The following is a 20900-nucleotide window of genomic DNA, read 5'->3' as shown; positions in this document are numbered from 1 at the left end:
GGGCCCGCGAGTCAGCCCCTCCTTCCCCCTCTCCCTCACCGACAGGTGGACCCCACCCGTTAGCGCCTCCTCTCTCCTCGCTAACGTCAGCAGTCTCATTAATTGCGCAATAATTCAATTAAAGTTTTCTGTTTAGTTTAAAAACACAGATAATCTTCTAAAATTCATAATTAATTCATCTAGTCTCCGTTTAGGTCCATTCAAGTTTCATTAAATCCAGGAAAATGCCAAGAATCCATTAAAAATAGTTTCTTTCTCTGTTTCAGTAGTTTTATAGCCTGTTTTGTTTATTTTGCCTTGTTTGTCGTAGGTTTTTCCCCGTCGCAGCGCCGTCCGTTCCCGAAGTCACCGCTGAAGTTCCTCGCGGGTCTAAGCAAGGCAAGTGGCACCCTCCTTTGATCATATTGATCCCAAGATTATAAAATTTCTCGCTTTACATTCAAACATGCATTGTTTTATGCAAATCTATTTACTTTACTTATCTATTGGGCAATTATCAATATACTCGTTGATTCCCACTCATTATTATTGCCATCCCAGGGTTAATTTGACTAGAAATAGGCTTAGGCAATGCTTAGCCATGCTTAGTACAACTAGCTCACCAATTCTTATTTAATTATTGATTAAACTTTGATAGACCTTTAGTGGTTGTAATCATTATTAATATCCCATTGAGGATTAATACAACTAAAATATTGCTTATGGTGGGCTGTGGGTGCATGGTTTTGAGAGTCGTGCCCATGGCAATTAAGGACCGGTTCTCAGGAAACCCTGAAAGTCGTACACGTACTAACCACAAGCCAGAATGGGCAACGGTGAGACTCGTAATCTAGCTTGTCCCTATTCGACACACCAAGGCAAGGGTGAGCGTGATGGAGTATGGACGGGCAATCGTGGTGTAACGAAAGCCTCTGCTGCTTCCGGATTCACCAAGGCACAAGAGGGGACTGCCCGACTTGGTGTAAAGGAGGGGGTGAAACCTGAAGTGCGGTGCGATTGTCTAGGGAGGGTTAGGTGAAAGGTCTTATCATGGTTTCCGTACTGAGGTATCGTGGTGATACGTTGGGGGCATGGTAACATGCTTGGGAGCCATGTCTTGTGGGTAAAGTTGTACACCTCTGCAGAGTAAAACTATTCGAATAGTCGTGCCCGCGGTTATTGGCGAACTGACAGATTCACTGGGATTAGTTGAACTATTAATAACCTGATTAATCTTGGAACTGGTTTGACCCTACGCAACGTGGTATAACGTTGGCAGTGGTTTGGGTCTGTCGCAACGTGGTTTAACGTTGGACAGAGGGTTGACCTTGTCACTACGTGGTGTAACGTTCGACAGCGGTCTGGGCCTGTTGCAACGTGGTGTAACGTTGAACAATGGATGATTATTTTAAATGTTACTTTACTTTTATTTCAGTCTTTTTTATCTATTGTTTTGCTAAGTTACTGCAGCTTTGTGCAATTTAAGCTTAGCCTATCTTTGACACCCTATTGCATTCATTATTCTCCTCTCTTGGGTGTTACTTGTTGAGTACGGTGGTTTGTACTCAGCCTTGCTTACTTTTTCCCCCACCAGAGCAAGTGCCAGAGCTTGAGTCAGAAGTTAGAAGAAGGTTGTTCCTAAGGTTGAAGTGAGGTTCAGTCCGCCGTCGAGAATGCCTGTGGTATTGAGCCGTCTTTGCCAGCTGAAGTTGAAGATTAGATGGTCTAGTCTTGTTTTTCTTTTTCCGCTGCATTTCGATAGATAATTGTTTTTAATTGTTTTTAAGTCGTGGAACGTGTATTAATTTGTCATAGTGTGTATTCGGGCTGATGCCTGGACCGAGATTTAATACATGCTATTGTTCAGAAATTTGGTGTAAATTTCTGGGCATGACACATTAGCAAATTAAAAAATATCATTAATATCATTAGAATTGTCATTCAGATGGCGTCCTTCTAATATAGGAAAAACATGTGGGAATTTTGCACATAGAGCGCAAATTATAGAAATGTCATTGGAATTGCCACTCTGGAACGCCAATTTGCATATGTAGACTGCCAATTTGGATGGCCCGTTGTAGCAGGTTGCTAAAAAATTATCGATGTCACATTCCTGTGCATGTAAAGAGTGATTGCCTCCTTGTCTATTTGTGTTCAGCTTAGTGTTATCTAACTTTGTTATGCGATTATGCTGGCCATGGAGGATTTAACGGGCATGTTTTTTGAATAGTTAATAAAATAATATGAGTTGTAGAAAGCTTTGCATATATAAATTTTTTATAATATTAGTTTAAATATATTTTGAACTAATTCACTAATAATTATGATTAATCATTCATCTAATAAAAAATCAACCATTCGGCACAAAACAACACATATAACATCTATATATTGTTGAATAGTCACGGATTGACTGTGTAAGGACAAATAACTTAAGATATAAGTAGAGGAGCCCACTCACCTCAATGGCTAGCTTTTGAGATGAGAAAAACACTTTACGATCCTACAATTGATATCAGAGCCTGGTTAGTTTAACATCTTTGTCCCGCTGGACACAGTGTGTGAAAGCCTGATGGACCGTGGGGTGCCTGCGGGACCCATATACGGTGAAGGGGTGGTGAAGGGCTGACGGACACCAACGTGTGAATAAGAAGATTGTTGTATAATCTCATATTAGTTGTGAAGGGCAAAGCACCTAAGATATAAGTGGGAGAGTCACTCACTTCAATGGCTAGCTTTTGAGGTGGGAAAAACCCTTTACGATCCTGCATATACGGCATGCCTACATTTAAGAAAATCAACCGGATCACGTTTAGTTTCAAAAGTCAATTGTGCCAAATAAAAAAACCGAAGGAAATATTTTACTTACGTGACAGTATTAGAAATAAAAAAAATAAAGAACTTAAGTATTTTACTTGATTGAGCTCCTTAAGTTGACCCGGAGGTCACACTACAAGAGCTAATTAGGCCGATTAACATTGCTGTGGCCATTATATATATTTGCACAGCATATAGCTTGAAGGAGATGAATGAAGGGAGCTGGTCGCCGGAGGACACAATGGGAGGTGCCAAGGTCTTGAACAGGGAGCTCATCACGGAGGCCGCAGCCATTGCGTTCGCCGACCCTCACCACATACCGGAGAGGTATGCCCGCGCCGACGATGCCCCGGCCGGCGGCGCCGCCGCCGCCGCCGTCGTCGGGGATGACGAGAGCTACGTGCTGCCGGTGGTGGACATGGCGAGGCTGCTCGACCCTGAGCACAGGGCCGTGGAGATCGCTTGCCTTGGCTCTGCGTGTCGGAGCTGGGGTTTCTTCCAGGTTTGCTAAGCAAAATTCCATATCTTAGAAGAAATTTGATGGAGCAACAGTTTTGCTTATTTTGGAAATTGTCCGACGTTTAGTTAATTTCTTTCAACATTAAGGGTGTACCAAAAAAAACTTTACTGTTTTTCTTCTTGGATTCAAGGTTTTCCTAAATCTGTAGTTTGAATTCTTGATGTATAATATAGCTAACTTCAGTTACTTCAACAGGTTAAAAATATTTGGCATAAGTTAGTTCATCGATCGCCTTTTATTTTCAAGTCATTTACGTTTCTTAAAACAAGTGCGCTAAGATGCCCTTTGAAAAAAGTGTTAAAATATTATATTTCGGGTACGACCGTACGAGCCTCACAGTTTCTTAATTGATTAAGAAGTGCACCAAATTTCCATCAAGATTAACAAGTGGATGTTTTATAATTAATAGATGCAGGTTGAATTTACTTTTTTTTTCCTGCAATTTGAACCTCGATATGAACCTACTTCCTGCGTCAAAATTCCTGCAAAACTTTTGTACCCAGCTGATAAACCATGGAGCTGATGACGCGGTGATTCAGCAAATGAAAGATGACACGGTGCAGTTCTTCGAGCTACCCGTCGAGGAGAAGAAGGCTGTGGCCGTCCGTCCAGGCGGCGGCATCGAAGGATTCGGCCATCACTTCAACAGATCATCCACCGATAAGCTGGACTGGGCGGAGAGCCTGATCGTCGAGACGCAGCCGATCCAGAGAAGAAACCTCCAATTTTGGCCCAGTAACCCGCCCACATTTAGGTTGATCTTCCGTTCTTGTGTGTGTTCCATTGATCATTCCAGCTTGATCAATTTAATTACTTTCATAATCACAAATCCATCTGTTCTTGAATTTTTTTTTTACAATGGATTAATTGTTCAGGGATTCGATCGACAAGTACGCGATGGAGATGCGCAATCTGGCAACGCGACTGCTGGGGTTCATGGCCTGCGACCTGGGAGTGGAGCAGGGCACGCTGCTGGCCGCCTTCGCCGGGAAGCGGCAGAGCATGGTGCTGCACCGGTACCCTCCCTGCCGCCGCCCGGAGGAGGTGGTCGGCATCGCGCCGCACTCCGACGGCTTCGGGCTGACGCTGCTGCTGCAGGTCGACGACACGCCCGGCCTGCAGGTCATGCTGGGCGACGGCCGGTGGCTCCCGGTGCGGCCGCTGCCGGGCGCCCTCGTCGTCAACGTCGGCGAGATCCTCGAGGTGCTCACCAACGGCGCGTACAGGAGCGCGTTCCACAGGGTGGTGGTCGACGCGGAGAGGGGCCGGACGACGGTCGTGGTGTTCCAGGACGCCAGCGTCGGCGGAGTGGTCGGGCCGCTGCCGGAGCTCGGGGAGCCACGGTACCGTGCAATCGGCAGGTCGCAGTACGGCAAGGGCCACGCGACGGAGATCCTTGGCAGTGGCGAAAGGTTCATCGACACACTCAGGACGATCAGATAGCCAATGTTGTTTCCAATTTGCATGGTGAATAATCTCTCTTTGGATGATGTTGTCTTTGAGTATCGTCAAATTGAAATTCCAGAGTGTGGAGATGATGGATTCATATGTGTAAGATCATAAGCATGATTAATATTTTCTGATAAACAATTGGCTTGCGATTTGGTTTATAAATTGAATTTGGTTTGGAAACAGTTAAGGTGTTGGTGCGAGTGTGTGTAACTAATGTGAGTCAGGTTGCGATATCTGTGCTCGGAAACGGTTGATTTGTCTCTAGTTGTGCAGGTGACTTAAGGTCAATATCGGTCAATGGCGGTGGGATCGTGACTAGGCTCAGGGAGGAGCTGAGGTCCGGACGATCGAGGATGCCAGGTGACGATATTGAATACGAGTTGGCACATGGTGGAGCAACACCGTGTGAGATGGAATCGTAACGGGCTTCACATGTTGTGTGTGTAAGCGCCGGAAAAATCGGGAAGTAAATCGGATCAAAACTGGATGAGAAAAGGAAAGGAATTTGCTACAGGCTCGGACACTGTAGCAGCGTCGGTATTGTAGCGCACGATACTGCGGCACCCGGATTACTGTAGCGCGCGGTACTGTAGCAACCGGACTACTGTAGCAGTCGGACTACTGTAGCATGCCTGATTTTGGCATGTTGGATTTAGTTAGGAAAACTAAGAGATGAGTCATATTAGTATAAGGAGTCCTACTCCTATTTGGTGATAGACTTTTCGATATAAATAGAGACCGAGGGGTATGCCCCCGGTGTGCTTTTTGTGAGATTTAGTTGTTGATTCTAGATTGACGATTTTGATAGGGGTGCTGTTGGTGCACTTTGTAAATACCAGTTGATGCAATAAAGTCAAGATCATTCAATCTACATTTTCGGTTTTCATCTACTGGTGATTTTATTTTGGATTCCGACGATCCGATCGATGTCATAGGAGTGGCGCAATTCGATGATCTGTTTGGCAGCACATGAGCGACGCGATCAAGATAGCGGCGACACAGGAGCGACGCGATCAAGGTAGCAAGGCTGCGTCGATTTCTTCGACAGAGGTAATCCTTTATTCCGCAAAAGATTTTTGGGTTTTATTTTTCCCTACCATTCATCCCCTTCTGGTAGGTTTGTTTGATCTTGTTCGATCCTACAATATGAAATGTTGAATAATCTCTTTTGATGTTGTTGTCTTGAGTATCAATGTATGATCAAACTGAAATTCTAGAGTCTGGAGATGGATTCATATGAAATGTTTTATATATAACGCCAAAGTATATCAGCCAGTCCTTCACACTACTACAGAATCTAGCAAATTTGACATGTCATCTGTGACGGAACCTAACAACCCGCTACACCCACACTCATCTGTGACGGACAGAAATAAGACTCATTATAGATAACTCTATTTGGTTTGGCCCGTCACCGATGACATATCATCTGTGTCGGGCCAAAATTTACGCCCACACGACTTATCCGTGAAGGGCTAAAATCAGTGTCCGTCACCGATAACATATCATCTGTGTCAGGCCAAAATTTACGCCCGACACAGATGAGTCATATGTGAAGGGCCAAAATTAATGACGGGCCATAAATATGGCCCGTTAAAGATGTGACATGAGTGGACGAGGTCTGTTTCCATCCTCACCACTTTAAAATTTTTATCTTTCCTCCTCTCTCTCCTCGCGTGATATTTTCCCTTATCCTCACTGTTTCTCTTCCTCTCTCTGTGCCGAGCACGAGTGGGCGGCGATAACAACGAGTGGGTGACGACGACGATGGCATGGGTGGTGGCGGGCCTCGCCCCTATCTCCTCCACCTCTGCCGGCCGCTGCCCTCCCAACTCATCCACCTCCACCCCGGTGCCGTCGACCTTTCTTCCTTCCTTGTCAGTAGTACTCATTTTTGCTCAACCCCCCTTTCTTAGAAGGAAGTTATTGGAAGAATTCCTGGGTGAAGTATTGACTTATACCCTAGTTGAGCACTAATGGAGTTGGAGCCGTAGGTCCGTTAGTCCGCCGTTGTTTCTTGTCAGGCCTTATGTGACTTTATAATAACTGTAAATATTATTGATGCAATGAAGATGCAAATGTTTATCAATTTTGTTGTGGTGTACCCTAGCTTTTCTAGGATGGGGATTAATATAATATCAGGAAAATGTTTTTTTTTGGGCGCGACATATGGGAGAAAGAAAAACAATTTTTATAGCCAAGATGAAAAACAATTAAACGGTGACAATATGCAAGCAAACAGGTAGCAAAGTACCACTAGTCATTTCAAAATAAGATTAGAAAAATAGAGGAAACAGGTACAAACATTCTAAAATTACCAACAAATTAAGCACTATTCCATAAAAGGATGCAGGCTCATAAACAATATTGTTTTTCAACACACAGTAAAACAGCACGTAGCAATGGACGCTTGAACCATAAAAATGCCATGGCATAATGACACACTTTACCAGAATGAATAGAATGATTGTATCCTTGCAGCAGAGAACCATCAAAGAAATACCACATCCTGGTTCATGACGCATACAGCTTCTTAATTCATTCACCTTGCCGATGGACCAAATGTTGACACCAATTCGATCGCATCACCCACTGAGCTTGCCGTGACATGCCTGTCATCGTGGGCTTCCTCCAGCGCCAAACTATCCTTCAGATGTAGAACTACGGTGGACATAGTTGGTCTTTGAGCAGCAACTTGTGTTGTGCATTGCATTGCAGTATCAACCACCTTCCACATGGAGCTAATGTCATAAGAATCTTTTAGCCGCGCATCGGCAACCAAGTTAATGTTGCCAGAGGCAACACTCTCTTTCACCCACTTGGTAATGTGACCTCTGCCAGGTAGTATTGGAGGCTCACCGGTGACTACCTCTAGTAAAACAACACCAAAGCTATAAACATCACTGCTCTCCGTTAATCTTCCAGTACGATAATACCTAAAGATGCATGTGTCAGCATTAATAAAACCAAGGATTGCATGGAGATATTAGTATGAAAAGATGTCCCCATACATGGCCATCAATTTACTAATTATTTTGGGACAAAATAAACTTATAAAAGTAAGCTAATCTACTTATGATATACTCATTCAAATTGATGGAAATTAAATAAGTACAAAAGCTAATGGAATGCACAAGAAGGCGTACTCGGGATCGATGTAACCTATTGTTCCACCAGCATTAATGGTTGATATGTGAGTCTGCGTCTCGCTAACATAAGTTCTAGAAAGCCCAAAGTCTGCAATTTTGGCTTTTAGATTTTCACCCAAGAGAACATTATTGGTCTTCATATCCCCATGAATTATTGGCAGGTTACACCCTTTGTGCAGATACTCCAGGCCTATGTATATTATACCAAATTATAAAGCACTATAGTGAGAGAACAGTTGTACATGGTCAAAAACAAAACAAAGAATAGAGTGGCATGAGCTATAATATTCCTTAAGAGAGATATAATTATCTTTGTTTTTATGCATACCTTGTGCAGCTTCAAGCACAATTCGCACACGGGTTGCCCAGTTGACACCAATTCTACCTTCATATAAGAACACTGACAATTAGAATATAATCACCAAGTACTTCAAGTGTCATGAGCAAATTTAGGCACAGCACAAGCTAATCAAAATTGGTTAACACTATCAGTTCTTGTATTGGGCCTTGGGGCACGACATATAGGAGTACATGGGAGGAAATAAGGACGGATGTAGAGATACAGATAAGAAAGGACTAAAACAAATCAATCCTATTTTAATAATACTCTAACTAGCTACCATATACTCACATTTATAAATATGCAACCATCTGTTATGGGCAAGGTTTCATTTGGTAAACACAGCCAGGAAGATAGCCAGGTGGTGTTAGCTTAGTTGGAATGAGGGAAGAATCTAGGTTAGGGATAACTTGACTAGAACTTAATCTTGTTCATTGCTTGCTCAAATAGAGATACAATCATTACATAGATGGAGTGACTTGACCCTTGAGTAAGCAACTCAATTTAATCCTATGTACTAACTATAAAAATATGCAAATATGCAGTTACTTTTTTCATTTCAGATCGGAACAGGTGTGAATTGCTTAACAAAAATATCTACTCAATATGATGCATCTACAAATCAGTTAATACAGAGTAGCAGGTCCAACACTGCATAATTATTTCATCTATGTAATTTTAGAAGTCATAGAAGATGGTGACAATTTTAGAAGTCATAGAAGATGGTGACAATTCATCTATGTTTGTAATAGACAAACCTTTCAGATAATCACAAAGATTGCCTCCAGCCATGTACTCATAAGCCAGTGCTAAGTGATCCTTTTCCCAGCAATAACCAACCAAAGAAACTAGATTTCTGTGATGCACCTTTGTCAAGTTTTGAACCTATGTGACAAGATATAAAATGTATGGTTAATCTAATAATCTCTCAATTGGAATAAAAGTCGCTAACTTTACATTCACATGTGTGCGATCTAAAATTTAGAAAGATATTCTTTCACCATTTCTTACAGAAAACATTTGTGAATTGTTAATTTTATAATAATAAAATAGAAGTGTCTTGAGTTCTATACCTCAGCCAAAAACTGACCAAGCCCGTTAGCTGAGAATTCAGACAGCACTTTGACAGCAATCTCGGTACTGTTCTCTAAACAACCGTAGTAGACACTCCCAAAGCCTCCTTTTCCAATGAACCGTGAAAAGTTATTAGTAAACTTCTTCAGCTCCTCATATGTGAATTGCCGACTCTCTGATATTGGCAGAGGTTCAACATCAACTGCTGGAATTTCTGGAGAAATCTTGGTATCCGGTACTGGAGGAGGAACATAAGAAGAATCTGCTTGTGCCAAAGGCCAGTTACATGACAGAAATGCATTAGTAACCAACATAGTATATTAGTAGAGATGATAAGAGGAGAGCATACGCACTGTTGGGTTTTCTTCTCACTCTCCAGATGAAATATGCAATAACAAGTACAATCACTACCAGCACAGGAACCACTACTGAAACAGCTATGATAGCCGTTCTGTTTCTTGAAATTATTATTTTGTTGCATGTATTTCCATCAGATCCATAGCTGAAATTATGTAAGACCATCAATCAGTTCAGAGTTCGTTTCGGCGTAGAAAACAATCTTCAACTGTCACATGCCTAGGGATCACATAAAGAGCAACATCCCACAATCTATACAATAGTGAGTATCAAAGTTAACAAGGATACCCAAACCTGAAAACGAACTGATTATATTTACATAGTGAGTCCGGAATGGGTCCGTTGAGTTGGTTGCCTGATAAATTTCTGCAGAAGTGAAAGGAAATTTAGACATTTAGCAAATTAAGTCCTTGATTGGTTACGACAAGAAAACAAATGTTTCCAAGAAATATTTGAAAGAGGGTTGAACTTTGTAAACAAACAGGTATTGATCTATTCAAATTCAGTAAAAAGAAACGCTGAAACATTCGGTTGAAATGGAATGACATATATAATGTACTGATACTAATTTCAAACTCTACCCAGAACAAGATAAACAAGTGCCAAACTGCCAATCACTGATCTCAGTTATAGAAATCTGAGCTGGAGACATAAAATTGGTCAAATCAACAGAGACAGGTCTTTTGATGGACATAAAATTGGTCTTTCCTGTTAACTGGAAACGCATAGCGATGTCAAGTGCATTAGCACGTTACTGGTAATGTTCAATATTGCTCTGACCTATTCAGTTCCGATAACTACAGATTTTGCAAAACTAACAGCATATGGAGTATATTCAACCTATCTTTACATTAACTGAATGGCTTGAAGGCTTAAACTATTCGTAAATAAGTGACACATGTAATCCTATTTGTTATGTCTTTCAAAGAAGCAACGTCCAAACGAATGACTGATTCGGAACTCAGTCACTCTTCGATGTTATCTTCTAGGTAGGTTGATGTTAGTCGCCACCAGTGATGTAACAGAAATTCTACCATCATAGCCATCGGCTACTGATTTCGGAGATTCTAATTCCTAGTTGAAGAGGACAATGATTACATACAAGTTGTATCTATATCTCTGCGTTGGGAGCAGGAGAAGCTGGAAAGGAAGTACACGAAGCATGACTGCATGAGTACAACATCACTGCTTATAATATAGAGATGGCCATACGGCCCACCCGGCCCAGACATGGTCGTGCTCATATTAAATTCTGGTATGGCCCAATCAACATACCGGGTCGTGTCATGCTTAGGCTAGGCCAAATGGCTACGCTGTGGGCTAGGCTGTCGGGCCTTGGCCTTATGGCCATCTATTATCACTGCTTTAAAAGAACAAGAGGCACACGCATAGGCCATTTCTTAGAAGCCTAGAACTAGAACTTAAACTGTATTGGGCTTTTGGCATTCAGTTTCCTCCTTTTTACATCATTAATGTCAAATGAATGACTCCCCAATCATGTGAAATGGAAATTTGATATTTATATAGCTGAAAAGAATTTTTTTATCCTTAAGGAGATATCATGAGGTATCACTGTTTTCTATGTAAAATTTGGTACTAAGGTATCAAGAGGTATCAAATTTTACGTAAAAAATATGAGTAATTTTACGATCCTTGAGTAGGTACCGAGAGTTATCAAAATTGGTACCTTCTAGTACCTAGATACCAAAAGACACTAAAATTTTACATAAAATTTTGGTACCTTTTTGAGGACTATAAAATTGCTCAAAAAACAGTGGTACCTTACAGTATCTTTTTAAGGATGGTAAAATTGCTCATAGCTAAAATAAGGCTAATGGAATTGTGCGGAATATCCATACTTACAATTTCTCGAGTGCAGTAAGCTGTGTGAACTTATTAGATATCACCCCAGACAAGTTGCTGTTGGAGAGATCACTGTACAAAATTTTTCAATTAATTCATCATAAGGGCGAAGGTACCAATTATAAATCATTATAATGCAACGTGGGATCTTCCAAATAATACTCACAGTGATATTATCCTCATGTTATTACCACCACTTATGTTGCTACAAGTCACACCGCTCCAAGCAAATTCGAGTGGTAAACATGGGTCACCCATCCAATTCTTCTTTATGCCATACTCGAGTTTTATAGCCATGATTGCATCAACTAGCACAGTAGAAGAAATATAGGGGTCTATTAAACACAGATTAACAGACTAAAGGTACCATATATATACTCTTATTAGGGTGCATTCTAACAGGATAACTGTATTGATTATGAACCGAGGAAAATCGCTCATATGGATGAATTAAACGTTAGCCAAGATATAGATTAAAAAATTTATGTACTACTACCTCTGTTCATATTGTATGACTTTCTAGCCTTATCTAAATTCATCAATTAATGAATGTATATAATTTATATATATATCTAGATTCATTAGCATTCATATGAATCTAGACAAGACTATAAAGTCTTATATTGTGGAACGAATGGGGTACGTACAAAGCATTTTGACAAACTGTACATTGAAAAATAAACTGTGCGGTTGTGGGAATTAACTTACAGTCATTGGAGAAGGTGGCCATGCCGTCGTAGGTGAGGAGGTAGTAGATCTCAAAGGCGTTGAGCATAGGGGGCAGCGCCGACTTGGCGGTGGCAGCAAGCGTGATGTTGTACACGCCGCCGGCGGCCCTGAACAAGGGGGAGTAGACGGTGCTGGCGGCCAGGTACGACGGGGTGAAGTTGTAGACGACCTGGCCGGCGTCCGGGTAGGCGTCGAACTGCCGGAGCCGGCTGCTCTGGAAGTCGGCGAAGTGGAGGAACACCGCGTAGCTCCTCGCCGACGTGTCTTGCCATGTCTTGACGGAGAGAGCCGAGGCCGAGCTGCTGCTGCTGTTGCCGGCCGGCGCCGGCGCCGCCGCGGCGACGGCCGTCTGGAGGACGCTGGACGGCACCGCGAACGTCGTTCCGGTCCTGATGGCGGACGTGGTGGAGAGGTTGGCCCAGGTTGGATCGCCTTGCTGCATTGGCCACCAGTACCGGTCGTATAGATCATCTGGATACCTGAAGAGATGGAAACAAATATTGGCCACCGTCTGCTCAGTCATATGGTCCTCGCTCTCTCGGAGTAATTGGGGGAAGATTGTTTGTTTTTTTAAAAAAAAAATCAAAAAGCATATTTATTTGTATATGAAAGATAATTTATAGAGAAGTTATAGATGCGTTCTTAGCGATATAAATGTTAAGGTTGAAAAATAAACTATGATTAAAAAACCCTCAAAATACACTCTAAATTTAAGGTTGAAATTTAAATTTTTACATATAAGCATAAACAAAAGTGAAAAATGATGCTGCATATATATTCTATGGACTATGGCCTATCCCCTAACAATATACTATAATTCAGCAAGTATTTCTAAAAGCAGCTAAACAAACCTTTACTCAGTAATTCATCCTCCTCGGATATACTCCCTCCGTTTCGTAATGTAATACGTGTGACTTTTTTGCTTGCAATGTTTGACTAGTTGTATTATTCAAAAAATTATGAAAAATATCATTTATTTTGCTTGTGACTTTCTTTATTATCAAAAGAAATTTAAGCGCGACTTGTCAATTTTTATATTTGTACTAAATTTTTAAATAAGACGAATGATTAAACGTTGTAAAGAAAAGGCTAACATATTATGAAACAGAGGTAGTACGATGAGCAGATGATATATACGTACCGTATAAAAACGTTTGCCGCCATGTTATACCGTCGATACATGACCAAGGACTGGTTGGTCATGACGCCCGGGTACATCGAATCCGCGAGCGGCCTCAGCTCCACCGACGACACGAACGGCGTGCCGCCGCCGGTGCTCACGAGGCACACCGGCGCCCAGCTCGCCCACGCCACGAACATCGCCTCGTGCACCTCGCCGCCGCCGCCTGTGTCGTGCACGGTGGCCCAGCGGCTGAGCCCGAGGTAGAGGTCGAACTGCGGCGCCGCCGCCGCCGCCGAGCTCTTCTTGCCGTCGTAGTCGCCGTAGACGAACACCAGCCGGAGCAGGTACTTGGAGAATTTGGTGGTGGGGAGCGTGTAGCAGTTCCGCTTGCCGGTGGGAAAGCTTCTGAGCGTCGTGTGCGGACGCTGGAACTTGGACAGGTACGCCGGGCTTACCTTGTGGTTCTCGCCGCCGTCGACGTAACCATCGTCGCCGACGTAGATGATCTTGTTGTCGTCCTGGTAGCTGCTGTTGGCGTCCAGGCCGCAGTCGATGCTTAGGTAACCTGAAAGGCAAAGTTACATGAAACAACACACAAATAAGAAGCCAATCGCAGCTAGTCTAATTAGCTTACGTAAAATGATAAAAATCATTAGCGTATAATTAATAAAGAACTAGCTATTGCGATATTAAAAAATAGATTGATCTAATTTTTTAAAACAACTTTATATAAACTTGTTTTAAAAAAACATAATGTTTAGCCATTGAAAAGATGTACAGTACATATAAAACAACAGTTTTTTATTTAATTACTTGCGTGCCAATCAAAATTTAGCTCGAGACCTCCAATTCTGATTATATATATATATATATATATATATATATATATATATATATATATATATATGTAACAGAAATGTTTATGTTGAAGAATACAAAAGACTAATCAATCTTCTTAATTCAGAAGATGACTCATTAATCCCGCCGACCATTTTAAAATTCAAATTAATTAACTCTAACAAATTAATTCTAAATCCGTTCTAAAAAGAATACAATTTTAATTTTGCACATAGATTTTTTGTATGATGGTCGTAATATTATTGAACGCGTACGCTTAATTAATGCTTTTATGCTTTGGAGGACTTCAATATGATCCCTTTTATAGAAAGTGTCGACAACCATGGTAAAAATAAAATTGTGTTATCAAAACTGTGGATAATTAGATTAATTGCTGCTATCCGGCATGGGCTAGCAAGCACATATATATAATCCACATACGCAAAAGTGAAAAGAAAAAAAAATTAAGGGGGCGATTGTTTGACTTATTTATGAAAAATGCCGAATGACATATTTATAAATAAAAAATGATTTATGAAGGTATAAAAGACAATGCTAAAAAATAAACTATAATAAAAAAAATTCCAATGTCTACTCTAAATTTAAGTTTAAAAATTTATGTTGGTTTATAAATATATAAGAAAAAACAAAAGGACAGGACTGAAAGAACCTGGCTGGCCGACGGCAGGAGCCGCCATTGCCAACACGAATACGGCGAGAAAACCCAACATCGCTATTGCATCGACCGTACGTATCAAGCTGAACACCTCGACCACATATATATGTGTACTTAGGGTCTAATACAGCAATCAAGAGACCAGCCTTGGGAGTTGACATCGCTAATTTTAATTAAATTTGCTTTTATAAATCACGGTGGCAACCAAAACACAAGTGCTGTGCTAGGTCAAATGGCTGTCCCATGCATGCATTGTGCTGGCCATTTTAATTTGCACAGGCAGATAGATAAAACGTATGTCTAGAATGTACCCATCCACAGGTGCACATGCATGTGCAATGCTGTCACATGCATCCAGCTCCAAATCGGGCAATTAGGGAAAACAACTGGTGTATTAATATTAATTTTGTTTCGACTGCATAATGCACCAACAGTGATGCACGCTAATTTGTGCCAACATGGATACGTTCTCTAGTAGATAAACTATACCAGGTTGCTCACATGGCACGAATTCCTTTCAACGATCGATTTGACTTTTCGAATGTGCAGTACCAATCTGGCAGATCAAAAACTATATGCTATTTTTCGAAGTGACCATTGCTGCTTCAGGTAAAATAGTACTACCTGACGTTCGAGACATGCAAATTAGTTATGTTTTAATTTACAACACTTTGTCCTCTAGTCATTTATAGCTTTGATTAATATCAAATAAGACGAAAATTCGGTCGGACTGAACTGATGTCAGCCTGCTTGAATTGGTTTGACCTTGACATTTATTAGAATTCAAAATCATTTAATTTAAAATGAAGATTGTCGATGGGTGTGTTGCCAACAAAAAAATATCTGGTGTGATTGGTGTATGCCACTAATGATTTTCACCGAAGAAAATTGCCTAGCTATTGCTGCTGCTTGTGCATCTCTTTGAGATCGACAGACGCAGCACAACAGGAGACAGCAGGAAGCAGACAGGCACAACACGTCCCTCCGGCGCCGGTGCACACGTAGCTGCTGCTGCTGCTACGATGCGTATTGCCGCCGGCAGGATAGCATGAGAACGATGGCAATCGCCAATGCCAGATCGATAGAACAGAGGAAAACAGGAAAAGGAAAGTGCAACAGTAAAAGGAAATACGATAAAATTATGTATCGATTGATTGTGATTGTTCTCTTAACAATCAGCCTCAACCCATATATATAGGGTGTCTGGTCTTTGGCTTGGCTTGGTCCCATATTAACTATATTAAGAATTATATATTATTGATCTACGCAAAGGAAATTAAATAGAAAAAATAAAATGTGGCATGCGAGGGTCTCCTTGTGCTCTAACATCACCATGTGGCACTTGTTCTTGAGCTTCTTATTTCATAAAAAAATATTGGGGAAGATTCACCTTTCAAACTCCCAACTCTGCGTCCCATCTAGTATATGTGACCATATATTCTTTTGCATAAATATTAATCTCAAATAAACTTAGAAATATCATGGTTAGCCACCTACGAACTGAATTTTAATTAAATACAAGACAAAAATATGCAGCTAGAAATTATCCAAATCAAATAACCGAATCAAATTCATCTAATATCAGTTTTTGATATCAACGGGGTCAGATCCTGACTACGATGTTCTAAGAACGTTGGGGTTGTTTGGTACCGAGGTGCTCCCAGTTCGGACCTCCGGTGTGTATAATCAGGGTTTCCCTTACCGCGCAACCCGCTAAAACCGTGGTATCGCGCTTCCGTGAATCCCGCACAGTAACCGCAAAAACCGGGATAAATTTGAATCCAAAAATTTGAATTTAAACTCGCGCGGTTTTCGCGGCTTACCGCGCGGTAAGCCACGAAAACTGCCGTATCTATTTGCTGGAACAACACATGAGAAAGGCGGTTACCGTGCGGTTTTTGTAGCCGAAACCGTGGTTACCGCGAGGAGACCGCGGATGTGATGTCAAATAAAAAACTTTAAAAAATCTAAAAAAATACATGAAAAATAGAAAAATATTTTGTGACTACATTTATGACAATACGACATGTTATAGGAAAACAAGAAAATTTTATTGCAACATACAAACATACACCGACATATCACTCTTCACCAAATAATTTACTCCAATAACAAGTAATAACAACTTCATTTTGATTGTTGCGTCACAACTATACCTACTACCCATTATTACGAATAAAACTATTATATACGTACTAAGATGATGCATGTATGATTTTTCTCTATACATATTTTTCATATATCCATCGTTGTATATTTGTATTTCAACATTATGTATCCTAGTGTCTAGTGTAAATTAATAATGACTCAACACAAAATATTCTTGGCCATCTTCCTATGAAATATTACTTGCAATAGGCTTTTTTTAATTCTGTTTCCCGAAATACTCGTTTATAATTTTTAATTACGCTGGGAATATATTTTTTCATTAATTTCTTTGACAAAACTACACTATATATCAACATATACCACATATATTTTTTCATTAAATCTCCTTAAATTTTTTAAATTCTCCTCAAATTTAAACTCGGTTACCGCGGCTTACCGAAACCGTGCCTCCGCGGAGAGACGGTTACCACGTTAACTGCCGTGGTTTTCGCGGTTTTGCAAACCCTATGTATAATAGTCATACTCTATTATTTTATATGTATTGATCAAGATTGTACATCTGGTAAAATATCTAATCTAGCTTTAGAATCTAATATCCAAAGGATGTAGTCGATGGACGATGGTAGGTGCCTAGCCCTAGAACAGAACAAGCCTTTGCAGGCGGCAAGATGGGCCGGGCCAGTAACCGGCTACATTAGGACCATCTATGGGGCTCCCGAGCATTGCCGGCTGTTGGGCACAGGCGACAAGAAGAACGGAGGGATGTACAAAAGCAGCGAGCAGACAAAGCCTCCTCAGCCACAGTACAAGAGATCAAAGACGATGATGCAGCATCTCAGTACAGGATTTGCTAAAAGAACTGATTGAGATGTCTGCATGCTCGCAGTTTTCCATATTCCTATATACGTATTTACTTACGGTGACGAAGAATAAAACTATTGCTATAATTTTTTCCTTTTCCTAGTTCTTCTTCCAAGCGCAGGATAACCCCATGGGGTTGTGGGTTTTTTTTTCCTACCAATAGGGGCTTTTCACTGTTTTTTATATAAAATTTAGTATCTCTTGATACCTTAGATACTAAAAGATACCAAATTTTATATAGAAACCGTGATACCTCATATTTCCTCCTTAAGGATGTAAGATTGCTTTCCTGATATGGCTATCCTGGGATAAGCAAGCCACTGACTTCTTGCAGAGATTGAGGCGAGCAATGGCCTTCGGCGAACGTACGGGAGAGCCTCTTCGGCCTCTTGGGCCTGGCCTAGTTTTGGCCTGCATGAGGCCTTTTATATATCAGCAATGCTATCCGGGTACGTAATGTTAAGAGGATTAATTGGCTATGTATGTAGTTATTTATATTGTGCATCCGATGCCCTTTCACAATTATTAAAACCAATAAAGGAATTCTTGAAACATGCATATGCATATGCACGAGGTCACCAAGATATCAAAACTAGACGGCCCATTTTTTTCACATGTGTAAGGGACTATTTAATTTCCTAGCTTCATGATTAATTCGATATACCCTCACGTTCTTGGATTATTACGGTGCACCCGTATCCAAATCCTAAAAATAACAACAATATATATGGTCAATTACAGCGCACATATTCTGAACCCTAGTGGGTAAACTATGCATCAAAAGTAATTAAATAACAAAAATTTGTAGTGCCTCCAGATATATAAATATCAAAAGTAATTAAATTTTAGTTCCCTGTATATACCATCTGTAAAAAAACCTCGTAAATTAAATATCATGTGTATATTGAAATCTGTGCTCAAATGTACTACTCTCACGAAAATATTATTTTGTTGCTCCAGCGTGTTCACCGGTTTCTCCTTACTCCTATCCCTAGCTGTCAATGTTTCTCCTATTAACGCCAGCTATTATTGTCGTTCTCCTTGGACTGATGCAATATGAACGCTCGAGAGAGAAACATAAAATTTGTAGAGATCAAATATCTGTGTACTCAGTTTGTTACCTTTGACCAACCGCTCAATACTCATTACTCAGTAAATTGTAGGTTGTGAGAACAAATTAAGGTTATCCACCTATTGTGTCTCTCATAATTTTTTCAATCTTTTTTAAGCAATAAAATCTTTGCTTGCAATTTAAGTTAAAAGCAATATATTTAGTGAAAAATATGGTATTTATACTATTATCACATTCTTTTTTAGATAACAGAAACGTTCCATTTGCATAATAAATGGAGGCTGTGAGTTGATGAACTGTCTAGATTTTTAGTATTAAGGCTGTTTTTCTTAGATTATTGCCAACTTTTTTCCTTGGATTTACTACGTATTTTCTTGAACGGCTAAATAGTACAAGTTACTGTATAAAAGTTTACCATATCATATTTTAAAATAGATTTTTACTTTTTTAGTATTTAACTTTATCATTTATGTCATTGAATAGTTATAAAAAAATATAAAATAATTTATCTTTCGTCGAGGAAAAAACACTCCTTAAAGTCAAAGCAAACGGATTCTTTCGTGTAAACGATGAGAAAAAACAGACGATTCCGACCTCTTTGTTCAAACTTCAAAGTTCCTTTTCAGCCGTCGAGTCGTTAACAAGGTCCGGTTTTCTACTAGTGGTGAGAGTGGTGACACTTACGACTGCTAGTCTGTTACCACCCGCTGTGGGGCCCGTCTGTCAGTGACTAAGTAGTGCACAGACCTGGGTTAATAAGTCTTAATACATTATTATCTACTTCTCATTCATATTATTAGATTGTCTAGTCTAGTGGGTTAATACTTATGTTTAGTATGTGTATCTAGATTTATTAGCATCTATATAAATCTAATAAAAAATCAATAAAACTTTATAATATGAAATAAAGGTAATATAAAGAAAATAGTGTATTAGTATCACCAGAGAATCTATTCACCATGTGTCCAAATTCATAACATCCATATAAATCTATTAACAATTTAACACTCAATATCTTATAATATGAAACAAAAATAATATTAATCTATTATTCCATGGGAGTTCGAACCCAAATTCAGTCTAAGATGGAGATACAAAGACAACCCTGAACTCAATAGTATTAGTCTTTTTTTAACACTTTCTAGTAAGATTTTTTCCACTATATTTACATCAAATTCTAATTTTAATAATTTTCTACTCTGTTAGACATATTGGATTTCACTCGCTAGTAGTCTAGTACAGGCACCTCATTGCATGGTGCCGTTTCCAAATAGCGTACAAGTCACTTGGCTCGGATCTATAGCTTCAAAACTCAATGTTAATACTAATTTTAAATTTACAATTAGTCCTGATATAAATTGGTGCACAATAGTCAGAAGGAGAGGACGCCATGCTTCCACAAAAGATGATGTAACATCATGAGACGCCTGAAAGTCAGAAATGCCGTTTTCTAATGAAAAAGAGGAACGAAAACATGCAGTTCCCGGCCCCTTTTATTAGACCAATAATGGTACTTGGTCAAGATAAACCAAACTGATGGTGACGGTAGAATTGATGTGGTAAATACAGTTATTATATTAAGCAATGTGCAGTGTGTGTTTCATTGTGCAAACATTGGACATGTCTGGCTCCTTTGGTTCGAAGGAATTTTAACTCATAAAAATAAAAATACATGCACACATGATTTTTTTTTGTTTTTTTCTCTACAACACGTAGAAAACAAAAAATTTGTTTACTCTTTATATAATTTATTTCTGTAAACCGAATGACACTTATAAAACTAATTAATGCTTAGAATCCAAATTATTGTTTTTTACTCCGAACTAAACAAGCCCGTGGTAGGTAACCATGGTAATTATGTCCACGTGTAAAGAAATACAGAACATGGTTGATGCTTTTGGAATACAATAATCTCTTCGCCTATACATACTCAGAATCAGAT

The 20900-nt window shown here is 40.0% G+C and overlaps 2 protein-coding genes across 2 annotated transcripts; one reads left to right on the top strand and one right to left on the bottom strand.

Annotated features, from left to right (window-relative positions):
• The first annotated feature begins 3004 nt into the window (after positions 1 to 3004).
• Positions 3005 to 4915, top strand: LOC102702594 (S-norcoclaurine synthase 1-like). Its single transcript, XM_006661089.3, has 3 exons — positions 3005 to 3298; positions 3820 to 4070; positions 4192 to 4915. Exons 1-3 carry the CDS (start codon positions 3005 to 3007, stop codon positions 4757 to 4759), a joined length of 1113 nt encoding a protein of 370 aa, XP_006661152.2. The 3' UTR covers positions 4760 to 4915.
• Positions 4916 to 7178: 2263 nt separating this feature from the next.
• Positions 7179 to 14971, bottom strand: LOC102702315 (receptor-like protein kinase At3g21340). Its single transcript, XM_040527781.1, has 12 exons — positions 14911 to 14971; positions 13422 to 13968; positions 12260 to 12759; positions 11718 to 11859; positions 11552 to 11623; positions 9983 to 10054; positions 9685 to 9833; positions 9331 to 9593; positions 9016 to 9142; positions 8246 to 8302; positions 7915 to 8107; positions 7179 to 7704 (listed from the first exon to the last, which is right to left on the bottom strand). Exons 1-12 carry the CDS (start codon positions 14969 to 14971, stop codon positions 7311 to 7313), a joined length of 2577 nt encoding a protein of 858 aa, XP_040383715.1. The 3' UTR covers positions 7179 to 7310.
• Between the last annotated feature and the right edge of the window lie 5929 nt (positions 14972 to 20900).

Source organism: Oryza brachyantha, chromosome 9 (genome assembly GCF_000231095.2).
Source record: "Oryza brachyantha chromosome 9, ObraRS2, whole genome shotgun sequence".
NCBI lineage: Eukaryota > Viridiplantae > Streptophyta > Magnoliopsida > Poales > Poaceae > Oryza > Oryza brachyantha.
Note: the sequence above shows the minus strand (reverse complement) of the source record. Positions and strands in the feature narration are given on the sequence as shown.

Coding starts and splice junctions, on each gene's coding strand:
- LOC102702594 (XM_006661089.3), top strand. CDS start 3,005: ATGAATGAAGGGAGCTGGTCGCCGGAGGACACAATGGGAGGTGCCAAG. Junction 3,299..3,819: donor GGAGCTGGGGTTTCTTCCAG/GTTTGCTAAGCA, acceptor TTTTGTACCCAG/CTGATAAACCATGGAGCTGA. Junction 4,071..4,191: donor AGTAACCCGCCCACATTTAG/GTTGATCTTCCG, acceptor TTAATTGTTCAG/GGATTCGATCGACAAGTACG.
- LOC102702315 (XM_040527781.1), bottom strand. CDS start 14,971: ATGTTGGGTTTTCTCGCCGTATTCGTGTTGGCAATGGCGGCTCCTGCC. Junction 11,624..11,717: donor AACATGAGGATAATATCACT/GTGAGTATTATT, acceptor AATTTTGTACAG/TGATCTCTCCAACAGCAACT. Junction 7,705..7,914: donor ATAGGTTACATCGATCCCGA/GTACGCCTTCTT, acceptor ATGCATCTTTAG/GTATTATCGTACTGGAAGAT.